The 12,004-nt window shown below is 47.0% G+C and overlaps 2 protein-coding genes across 2 annotated transcripts; one reads left to right on the forward strand and one right to left on the reverse strand.

Annotated features, from left to right (window-relative positions):
• The first annotated feature begins 1,888 nt into the window (after positions 1 to 1,888).
• LOC131023161 (uncharacterized) lies at positions 1,889 to 3,892 on the forward strand. The gene is made up of 3 exons (XM_057952705.1): positions 1,889 to 2,115; positions 2,795 to 3,110; positions 3,623 to 3,892. The coding sequence occupies exons 1-3, from the start codon at positions 1,889 to 1,891 to the stop codon at positions 3,890 to 3,892; spliced, it is 813 nt and encodes a 270-aa protein (XP_057808688.1).
• A 2,858-nt stretch (positions 3,893 to 6,750) lies between these two features.
• Positions 6,751 to 8,220, reverse strand: LOC131023162 (uncharacterized). Its single transcript, XM_057952707.1, has one exon. The coding sequence runs from the start codon at positions 8,218 to 8,220 to the stop codon at positions 6,751 to 6,753; it is 1,470 nt and encodes a 489-aa protein (XP_057808690.1).
• Between the last annotated feature and the right edge of the window lie 3,784 nt (positions 8,221 to 12,004).

The raw sequence follows: 12,004 nt of genomic DNA on the forward strand, positions 1-12,004 counted from the left end.
AGGAAAGTCTTTAAGGGCTTTTAGTAGTATCGTAGGAAAAAGCAATAAAAGAAAGCAGTAAAGAGATTGATTTAAAAGCTGAAACTTAAACTTAAATTAAACTTGACTTGAATTTAAACTAGAAAATTAACTAGGCATGCAAAGAACAAGGCTGAAAACGTAAGCATAAAGAAACTATAAACCCTAGGCATGATTTAAACGATTAAAGTAAAGCAACTTAAGAATTTAAAGACTTGTAAATTACTCCCTTCGTCCCGCCCAAGATGCTACATATTCCTTTTTGGGCCGTCCCAACGAAGATGCTACATTTCTATATTTGGCAAAAATAAGGAATTTTAAACACTTAATTAACACTAATTAAGTATTTCTTTATTACATTCTCTCTCCTACTTTATCACTTTATTACCTTCTCTTTCTTACTTTATCACTTTATTACTTTCTCTCTCTTACTTTATCATTTTATTATTACACACTTAAAACATTAATCTACAACTCCTTAAATCCCGTGCCGAGAAGCAAATGTAGCGTCTTGACCGGGACGGAGGGAGTAAAAACTAACTAATCTAGGCGTGAAACTAAAGTGCATAATTTAAATTGCATAATTAAAAAGAAAGCATAAACATAAACGAAAAGCATAAACATGATTAAACGAAAATAAATTGAATTGAAATACGAAATACCGTAAACATCTTGAACGTGTAATTGTGTCACTCAATCACAAGCCAAGAATAAACTAAACAAAACTAAATTGAAACCTAACTAAAAATCGACACTATGAAAGCAATTAAATTCCTAAGCTTCGGAGGCCAACAGATCTCAAAGATGGCGTCTAAAACTAGGGCAGGGGATGATTTTACAATGAAAAGTATGGCCCTATTTATAGACTTCAAATCCCTATTGATCACCATGGAAGTTGCCATGCAAAGTAGAACTCTAAAGGCAATAGAATCGTGCAAGATAAGGCAACTCTCAACTGTGACACGCGCTCTGGAAATAATCTCCACTCTGGCGGAAATCGCGGCTCTCGCCAGAGAAACGGATGTTGTCATAGAAATGGACCTCGCCAGAGAAACGGCTTCCGCTCTGGCGCATTTCTCTGCTCTGTCTGACTTCTCTGGCGAGTGATTCATCTGGCGAGTGATTCCTCTGACACTCTCAATTCCTCTGGCACTTCATTCCTCTGGCTTTGATTTCTCTGGCTTTTCATTTCTCTGGCGATTGATTTCTCTGCACTGACTTCGCTGCGATGACTTCGCTGCGATGACTTTTCTCCCCTCTGACTTGTGATTTCGCTGCTCTGGCGAATGACTTCTTTGGATCTGGAGCATTTCTCTGGCTTCCCATTTCGCTGCTCTGGCATGCGGGGCTTCACTTCTCTAACATGCCAGAGTATGCACAAAAACGTAATTCTTAGCCCAAACTCTCCAAAATTTGCACTCTTCATCTCGAAAACCTAAATCTCCTGCAAAGCATAAAATACACCATAAAACGCACCAATTTCCAGAAGATTATCTTAAAATAAGCTCATACAAACCTCTAAAATTAGAACAATTAAGCATAAATCAGATCTTCCCCTCGGTGCCACGTGTCGTTCATCTAGCTACCCTGCTGTCGCCCGCGTAGGTTAAACTTAGCGGATTCAAACTCAAACTTTCACTTCTCATTTTCTTCGTTCTCGCTTCGCACTTTTCAACTGCTCCCACTATTTCCGGCGGTTTTCCTTCCCCGATTCTGGCGTACACTTTGCGATTTATCTTCCTCAATTTCCACCGCAGACTTAGGTAAATCCTACATCCCCTCTCCCTGGTACTTGTGTTCGGTGTAGGTTGGTTGTGTTGAGTTTGTTGGTGCTCTGTTTAGAGCTTGTAAACCCTAGGTTATAGCATCCATGGCTTCTTCATCCGCTAACCGCCCTGTTTTTTCCCCTTCTCCTACCCCTACTCCTCCGGCTTCTCCACCTTCTTCTCCCGATCCCCAGAATCCTCAAGACCCTCCGGCCTCCCCTGAATCTCCCCCACCTCCTCCTAATATGCCTAAGCCCATTCCCATATCCAGGCTAGATGTCGCAGATATGAATAAGATGGCCGAAATATGTAAAAACCCCGCAGGCCTGAGGTTCGAACCACAGACTAAGTCTTTGGAGCCATTCCGTAAAATGTAGATGAACACCGTGGCTATATGGCAGGCTCAAATTGACACTGGATTGAGACTTTCCCCTCCTCAACTCTTAATAGAAGTTTGTAATCATTTCCAGATTCCTTTCTATCAGGTAGCACCCTCTGCCATTCGGAGATTATATTGTTTCCATATTTTATGTAAATTTCATGGTGTTGAAGACACCAAAAAGTTATTCCTTCAGACTCAATCCCTAAGATTACAGGGTGGTCCCCTATACAGCTTTGCCGCCCGTAAAACGTACTCCACCACCTTCCTTAGTTCTCTGAACTCTCATAATAAGGCATTTCTGCCCTATTACTATTATGTGGTAACCGCCACTAGTAGTTGGCGCCAGTACAGTGTCTAAGAGCTAAAATGGCATGATGTTCGTACTAAACATAAGCCCGTTTCCTAAGGAACCCCCAACGATTTTGATCTGGGGGTGATAGCCAAACTTAACGCCTCTAATAAAGAAGAGCCCTTCCCCTGCAAAAAACTCACCGAGAGCAACTCGGCTCTAGCAGCCAATGATTTATTCTCTCTGTATCCACGCACAACTATAGGTAATGTCACGTGTTAATAAATATATGTGTCGGCATTGCCCTGATTCTGATGATGTAGCATTGTTTGTCTGCAGGCATGTCGTGGAGACAAAAATGCCGATTAATTTTGTCCGCTGCCGTCCCTCTGATCCCGGGGAACGTGGTTCTAGGACTCAAGGTTCCAGCGGTAGAGGCTCTGGAGACGCCAGCTCCAGGGCAGACATGTCAGAGCAGCCCGCTGGCTCTGAAATGGACACCTCTCGGATGGTGTCCGACGTCGCGGGGGTGATCACCCCCACACGAAGCTTTCCTCCAGGTAGGGGAAAGTCCATGAAGGTCTTGGAGATGTTCAGCCCGGATCGGCAGAAGGTCGGCGGCTCTGGTGCTAGCTCTCACAGGGCAGAGGGGGGGGTCTGCTTTCACTACTGTTTTTGGGGGTGATACCCCCTTGGTGGATCTCTCCGAGGATGCTCCCGCACCAGAGAAGACTCAGAACATCCCTACCCCTGCGTTTACAAAAAAGAGGAAGAAGGGTACCTTACTGTCTCTCGGGGAGAAGAGAATGAGAGAAGCCCTGAAGAAAGGGAGCACGATGGAGGTGGAAGAGGAGCCGGCAGGTGAAGCGTAGACCACTTCCGCGGATGCCGAAGAGGGAAATCTTCTGGCCCTTACTGCGGAGGCATCAAAGGCCTCTACTTCCAAGCCCATCTCGTCTATGAAGGGACGAGACTTTGTTCGAAAACTGCTTACCCAAATCCATCCCAAGGATCGGGAGACAGCCTCAAAAATGAAGAGGGAAAGGTTGGCCAGCAGCATCGGCCAACTGTGGACTCAAGTACCATGCATTTACCCTTACCTTGGTGATGTTCTGTGTTCATTTTTTAGTTTCTCTGCTCTGACACTTTCCCTTTGATTCACTGCAGCTGGAGTCCCAAATAGGTGAGGCAATCCAGTGTATCGATGATTACGATACACTGGAGAAAGATTTAAAAAAGAAGAAGGATGCGCATGTGAAGCGTGACCAGGAGGTCACGGTCCTGATGGAGTGCTTCAGCAAGGCCGACACGGATATGGCCGCGCTGCAGGCCAAGGTTGAGCAGCTGGAAGTGGAGAAGGCCTCCCTGGCCTCAGAGCTGGGGAGGGCTAAAAAAGAGGGGTATGAAAACCTGGAACGCTTCCGGTCCCGATACTAATCGGAATATAAAGAGGCCAAGAATCGATGGAAGGTGGCCTGTGAAGCCGCTCTGAAGCGTGGCTATGTGCTGGGTGTTCGGGACCAGCGGCTAGAGTTCTTCATCTCCCCTCGGGGCCAGCAATTTTTGGCATGATGCTGGAGGACACCCTGCAAGCGTTTTAGAGGACACCAGATTATCTGGAGGGGTTCTCCAAGCTTTTTACCATGTCATTAAGGAGACAACAATGAAGACGACAGAGATGTTGGAGGCGTCAGAGGAGCAGGCCTCTGCTCTGGATCTGGAGGCTCTGATGGACAACATTCGAGATGATGATCTCAACACGCTGCTGGGTATAACTGCTGACTCCCCGGAGAAGCCTCTGTGGTGGTATCCGGTTCTGGAGAAGGTCCTTCCCCTATTCGCCTTTGGGGTTTGTCCTGATCCTGCGCCGGCTGCTCCCAAATATCAAGCTCCTTTCTATGAGGCCCTGAAACTATTTGTGGGACAATTGGGGGGCTGGGCTAACGTTGACTCCCGGGGGTTTGATCAATTCAGCATGGAGCCCCCTTTGCCTCCCACCTTTGATGTTTCCATTTCCACCTCTGATGTTGTGGACCAGCTCTTGGCTCTGTACCGAGATGAAAATGAGTATACCAAAGAAGCCTTGAAGCTGTTAGACGTGGAGCAACGACTGTGTGAGGTGGATGCCTCTGGGACATTGAAGGTGCTTGAAGAAGGGATCCCTTCTGCCGAGGCCTCTGATGCTGCCGCTGGAGCTGGTGACCTGAACTCCTCTACCGCTGTTCCTCCCTCCTGACTGCCCTTGTTATCCTCCCCTTCTTTTCAGAATTTATATATCTTAGTTGTGAATATTCTGATACACTTGGATGATACTCTTTTTGTTTTGCCGTGATGTAAAGTTTTATCCTTTTGAACCATTGATGAACTCCAATTGTAATTTCTTCCTTACTTTGAAATTCTGGTGTACTATTTTGATTCTTGCTGTATTGTTTTATGTTTTCCTTGTTATGCTTTTGATCTGACTCTGCATGTATTTCTGCTTCGTGTTATCTTGTTGTTGTTGTCCTGCATTTGAATTGATGTGAGTTGCATTTTGGCTCTCCGAGATGTAGCTGTTATTTCCTCTGTAGAAAGTAGGGTTTTGATTTCTTGTTGAAGTGTTCGTGATTCCTCTGATCGGCTTTCCTCTGAGTGTGTTGTTGAAATTATTGCGATTTCTCTGATCAGCTTCTATTTGTTTATGTTGTTGAGGTATGGGTGATTCCTCTGCTTTCCGTTGCTCTGGCTTTTCCTTTATGTATGTTGTTGATGTTATTGTGACTTCTCTGATCCTTGTGGCTCTGACTTCTTTTTAGCATGCTTTACTTTGACTTTTCCCTTTTGGTGCTCTGACTCTTCCTTTGTATGCATTTCTCTGACTCTTCCCTCGTATGCATTTCTCTGACTCTTCCCTCGTATGCATTTCTCTGACTCTTCCCTCGTATGCGTTTCTCTGACTCTTCCCTCGTATGCGTTTCTCTGACTCTTCCCTCGTATGCATTTCTCTGACTGTTCCCTCGTATGCGTTTCTCTGACTCTTCCCTCGTATGCGTTTCTCTGACTCTTCCCTCGTATGCATTTCTTTGACTCTTCTCTCGTATGCGTTTCTCTGACTCTTCCCTCGCATGCATTTCTCTGACTCTTCCCTCGTGCTGGCTGGAATATTCTGCGCGGAGCATAGCTGGTCATAGAGACCCAGCTAACTTTCGCGGCTTACGATTAAGAAAGAATCATCTGCGCGGAGCATGGATGATCCGGGGGATGCATCCAACTTTCGCGGCTTACGATTAAGGAAACACTCTGGGCGGAGCATGGATGATCCGGGGGATGCAACCAACTTTCGTGGCTTACGATTAAAACGAACCCTCTGCGCGGAGCATGGATGATCCGGGGGATGCATCCAACCTTCGCGGCTTACGATTAAGAGAACACCCTGCACGGAGCATAGACGGTCAGAGGGACCCGCCTAACTTTCGTGGCTTACGGTTAAAATGAACCCTCTGCGCGGAGCATGGATGATCCGGGGGATGCATCCAACTTTCGCTGCTTACGATTAAGACGAACCCTCTGCTTTTCCCTTTACGTGGATGTTTGTCTTCCCCTTGACTTGCTAAGCAGCAATTTGGATTGAAATTATGAATTATGGGTATATACCCTACTCCCCCCTCTGGTGACATGTGCAATGCTCTGCATGAACATGTTAAGTAAAATATGCAACGTAAAATGAAATAATTAAAATGAACGAGATAACACCGCGGAATTCCTAAAACTACGCATCCAATTTTATTGATAACATGGCCCCGAACCTTGTTAAAACCCTTGTGGGGAAAAAGAGTATCCGGTCTACAATTTGGTATTTCATTTAATAAATTACACATAAAACTTTTTTAAGGTGTTGATATTCCACGGTCTTGGGAGAGCTCTGCCGTCTGGATCCGACAATAAATAGGCTCCGCCACCCAAAACCTCTGTAACGATGAAAGGACCCTCCCAATTGGGCTTGAATTTGCCCACTGGTTTCAGAGCATCGGCCCTCTTGAGAACTAGGTCGCCCTTGGACAGCTTTCGCGCTCTGACCCTCTTGTCATATCCGGCCTTGATAATGCTCTTGTATTTTGCTACTCTGACCTGTGCTTCATCCCTCTGCGTTTCTACTAAGTCTAGCTCTGCTCAGCGGAGTTCTGAATTTTGCTCTGTGTTATATGTTGTTATTCGGTATGACTCCAGTCTGGCCTTCGCTAGTATCACCGCGTTGGATCCATACACCAGAGTGAATGGTGCCTCCCGGTTGCTGTTTTTGGGCTGGTGCGATAGGCCTAAAGTACGGTGTCTAGCTCCTCGACCCACTTCCCTCTGCTCTGATTTAGCCACTTTTTGATCCCCTCGCAAATTGTTCTGTTTGCCAACTCCACCTGCCCATTTGCTTGCGGATGGGCTAGGGAAACGAAGTGTTGCATTATATCCATGCGATCACAAAAATCGGCGATCTTCTGCCCTGTGAATTGGGTTCCATTATCTGATACAATGATTCTAGGGACTCCATATCGGCAACATATGTTTCGCCAGATGAACCGCTCTACAGTTCCCTCGTCAATCTTTGACACAGCTTCGGCTTCTACCCACTTGGAGAAGTAATCCACCGCCACAATGAGAAAGCATTTGCCCCCTGGTGCCGTAGGCAATTTCCCGACGATGTCTATGCCCCATTTGTCAAACGGGCAAGCAGCATACATTACTCCCATAGTCTCCCCTGGAATATTAATCCTGCCAGCATGCCTCTGACAAGCCTCGCATTTGCGAACGAATTTTCTGGCGTCATTAGTAATGGTTGGCCAATAGAACCCTGCCCAGATGGTTTTTCGTATAAGATCCCTGAATCCCGTGTGCCCACCGCAACAACCTGCATGAATTTCTGTCAAAGCAAAATTCGCCTCCTCAAGAGATAAACATTTCAGTAAGGGATGGGTGAAGGAGCGCTTGTAGAGTTGATCATTGATCAAGCAGTAGTTCTCGTATCGAGCCCTCTGATTGGACTCTCTGCTCAGTCGTTCCACTGTTATGAGAAAGTGTATAATTGGAGCCCGCCAATCGTCCCGAATTTCCACCGCAAAAACTTGGGAAGTCTCCATTTCTCTGGTGTCGCAGAGCAGTGTGATCTCATCATTCCACGTTTGCTCCACTGCACTGGCAACCCGTGCAATTAAGTCTGCCCGGGTGTTCTCCTCTCGAGAGATCTGTTCTATTCTGAATTCCACAAATTTTTTCTTCAATTCAACAATTTTGCTGTGATATGCCCGCATCCGATCCACCTTAATGTGATATCCTCCCGAGAGTTGTTGAGCCACCAATTGTGAGTCAGTTCTGATGATGACACATTCTGCCCGCAGCTCTGACAAAATATGCACTGCTCTGACCACAGCCTCATACTCGGCCTCATTGTTGGATATCTTACAGGTGAATTTAATAGCGAATTGGTATACCTCTGATCCCAGAGAAATGATATACACTCCGATCCCACATCCCTCTTTTGTAACCGATCCATCCATGAAAGCCACCCAAAACTCTTGCACAGGGCGACGAGTAGTTTCTTGAATAAAATCCGCAAGGGCTTGGGCGATAGCCATCCTCGGCTCATAATCCACATCATATTCCCCTAACTCCACGGCCCATTTCACCATGCGCCCTGAAAGATCTGGCCTCCCCAGCACTTGTTCGAAAGGTAAGACAGTTCGAACCACCACGCGGTGTGACAAGAAATAGTGTCTTAGCTTCCGAGCTGTGACCATGACTGCCAAAGCAGCCTTTTCAATCTCTGAATAGTTTAATTCGGGCCCTTGAATCACCCGGCTGACAAAGTAGATCGGCCTCTGATGGCTCCCCTCCTATCTGATAAGGACAGAGCTAACTGCTATGTACAAATATAACACTTCCCCGGGAATTGGTTTGGTCAGAGTCGGGAGCTCTGCTAAGTATGCTTTGAGATCATCAAAAGCTGACTGACACTCCGCATCCCATTTAAATCTGGTCCCCTTCCTTAAAATCTTGAAAACGGCAAGCTTCGCTCTGCCGATCGTGAAATAAACCTACTGAGGGCAGTGATACGCCCATTCAGAGTTTGTACCTCTTTGATTCCTCTGGGCGGTGTCATATCCATTATGGCATTCACCTTGTCCGAGTTGACCTCGATCCCCGCCGGGGTGACCCTGTACCCCAGAAATTTCCCTGTGGTGACCCCGAAGATGCACTTCACTGGATTAAGCATGAGTCTATGATCTCTGATGACTGTAAAAATTTCTTCCAGGTCAGAGACGTGATCCTCTGCTCTGATACTTCACACGAGCATATCATCCATGTATACTGATATATTCTTCGAGAGCTGCTCCTTGAATATTTTTTCCATCATTCTTTGATATGTAGCCCCCGCGTTTTTAAGACCGAATGGCATGCTCTTCCAACCAAACACCCCGCAGCAGACGGCAAAAGCCGTTTTGGCAATATCATCTTTATGCATTTTGACTTGGTGATACCTCTGATATGCATCCATTATGGATAGCAACGCACAACTCGAGTTAGAATCCAAAAGTTGGTCAATCCTCGGTAGAGGATAATGATCCTTAGGGCAAGCGGCATTCGAGTCCCTATAGTCCATACACATACGCCAAGTGTTTGCCTTTTTAGCCACCATCATGGCGTTTGAGATCCATTCCGGGTACTAAACCTCTTCGATGTGACCCGCATCTAGTAATCCCTGGACCTGCTCTCTGATCGCAGCATCTTTTTCGACCCCAAAGTGCCTGTTATTTGTTTTACTGGTTTTACATTGGGGTCCACATTGAGGCGATGTTCCGCCAATCCTCTGTCAATGCCTTTTAAATCGGTTGTGCTGAAAGCAAACACATCCGCATTCCTCTGAAGGCAGTTGATTAGCTCTGCTCTGGTTTGTTCACTCATGGATGACCCGATTTTTATCTGAAAGCCCTCTTTTCCCGGGAATAGCTCAATCATGTTACACACGTCATTGGTAGATATCAAGGCAAGTTTCTCTGAGTTTTCCCATGCATTTAACAGCTCTGTCAATTCCCGCCATTCCTCTGCCGGACCAGCGATATCACCCGTCTTTCCCTTCTTTCTAGCATCTGATCCCTCTGTTGCCCTATCTCTTTTTTTGACCCGAAAAGTGCGTGAGCATTTGCACATGGCATTCCTTTGACATCTTTTGATCACCCCACACTTTCCCCACTCTTCCGCCTTCGATTGGGAATTTCATTTTTAGGTGGAACATTGAGATGATTGCTCTGAACACCGTCAGAGCAGGGCGTCCGAGTATCACATTGTAAGATGGTTTGGGTATGTCTACCACCAAAAATTGTACCATCCTGGACTTGCAAGCGTCTGCTCTGCCAAGAGTAATTGGTAACTCCATAAACCCCAGTGGCATGACGATTTCTCCGCCGAATCCGAACAGAGGGGTGTTCGTGGGTTCAATAGTGGCTTCGATCCCCATAGCTTGGAGACATTCTAAGTATAAAATATTCACCGCACTCCCAGAGTCCACGAAGATGCGATGTACAATACAACTCGCTAGGTCGGCCGTGAAAACCAGCGCGTCGTCATGGGGGTACATGAGTGTCCTCAGGTCCTCTGACCCGAAAGTTATGACTAGTTTCTCTGCTGCGCCCGTGATTTCCATTACTTGTTTAGGGTAGTATCCTGACCTCATTGCCCGCACAATCTATTTCTTGGCTCGGTTGGAGGTTGGTAGCCCGTTCTCCCTAAAAATCATGTGCACCTCCCTTCTAGCCGGGTGGGGAGGTATCCGAGCTTGTTCGACCCCTCTGCGCTGATCGTGGTTTTCCTCTGGGCGTCGGACTTGGTTATTTTCCTAAGCTTGCCTCTGATCATTTCCCCGGACCTGCTGACCCTGAACCTCATTCCCTCTGGCTATGAATTGATCCAGGTTGCCTTGGCGTACTAAGAGTTCCAGTTGGTGCTTGAGATGCCCACAATATCTAGTATAGTGCCCATAGGCATTGTGGTACTCGCATAGTTTATTGTTAGGCCCCGGCTGTGGCTACCCATCCCTGTAAGTACCCGGCGGCCTGAAGAACGGCTGGCTCTTAACCAGGTGAAAGATTTCTTCTTGTGGCTTGTTCAGAGGAGTGTATTCATCGAAGCGGTTGACTTCGTTCACGGTACGCTTTTGGCGGGGCGGTACCTCTGTCTGAGGAGGAAGTACACTAGGGGGCAACCCTCTGAAAGGTGCCCGATCTTGGTTCCTGTTGCTCTGCTCTGGCGCGGCCTCGGCCCTTCTGCCCTTGTGCTTATTGTTTTCTGCCTTTCGTACCGTTCGGGCATCTTCTAATTGCAAATACCCTGGAAATCTTGACATGATGTCATCAAAGTCTCTGGCCGGCCTGATCTGTAACTCGTCAAAGAAAAGCCCAGGCTTCAACCCTCTGACGTATGCGCAGTTTTTTATTTGTGACTCTACCTCTGGAACCTCCAGAGCAGCGAGATTAAATCGGGCAGTGTACTCCCGCAGCGTTTCATGTTGGTCCTGTTTTATATCCATCAGAGAGATGGCTGACTTTCCCACCCTTCGCGAGCTCGCGAACTGTCTGATAAAACGTGTTTGAAGGCCCTCAAAAGAGTGAAAAGAGTTTGGGGCCAATGTCTTGGACCATAGCTGGGCGGGTCCAGACAAAGTAGTAGAAAATATACGGCAGTTGATGCCCTCTGAATACATATGTAACGTGACTAGCCCCTCGAATCGGCTGAGGTGCACTTCGGGGTCAGTAGTACCATCGTAGTCAAGTGAAATGGGTTTGTAGCTCCTTGGCAAGGTATCCGCCAAGATATCAGTAGAGAACGGGCTTCGGCTAGTGGTGGTTTTGATCTTTGATGTTTTGGCACGCTTTGCATCCCTGTCTCTCGGTGAGTCATGAGCGTGGTGGCGTTTGTGGCTCTTGTGCCCCTACTTACCAGATGTGTACTCTTATTCTCGTTCCTCTGACCTTTCAGTCTGACGGGACTTCTCTGACCGGTATGACTTCTCTGCTCTGCGAGATCTCTCTGACCTCTGTGATTTTTCAACCCTCTGAGACTTCTCCCTCAGAGTATCCTCCAGATCTCTGAGTTGATTTTTCAGTTGTGACACCTGATTTTTCAGCTTTGCATTTTTCCCTTGGTCTTTCCTCTTCGAAAATAGGAGTAGTGGAACGACTATCAGAATCATCCACCACCTCTTTTCGGACAATGCTACGCAGCACAGTGCGGCTCCCTTCCGGTCTCTTTTCGGTTCCTTCTCAGCAGGGAATTTCTGTATTTCTTTCGACAGTGCGGGTTGTTTACTGGCAAATTGTTTGTTCGTCTCCAGAGCAGCGTGAGGTGGGAGTTCAGTGCCCTGCTAGTTGAGCATTCCCAGCAGAGGAGCAGTAGTGGGGACAGTTGGTACGAGCGGAGTTCCCAGTGCCTGACGTACAGCAGCGTAATTCAACAGAGCCATCATCTGCTCTGCCAAAGCGAAGTTTAGTGGCCCACCACCAGACATGGGGACCAGGCCTTGTAGCT

This window comes from Salvia miltiorrhiza, chromosome 4, assembly GCF_028751815.1.
Source record: "Salvia miltiorrhiza cultivar Shanhuang (shh) chromosome 4, IMPLAD_Smil_shh, whole genome shotgun sequence".
Classification (NCBI taxonomy): domain Eukaryota; kingdom Viridiplantae; phylum Streptophyta; class Magnoliopsida; order Lamiales; family Lamiaceae; genus Salvia; species Salvia miltiorrhiza.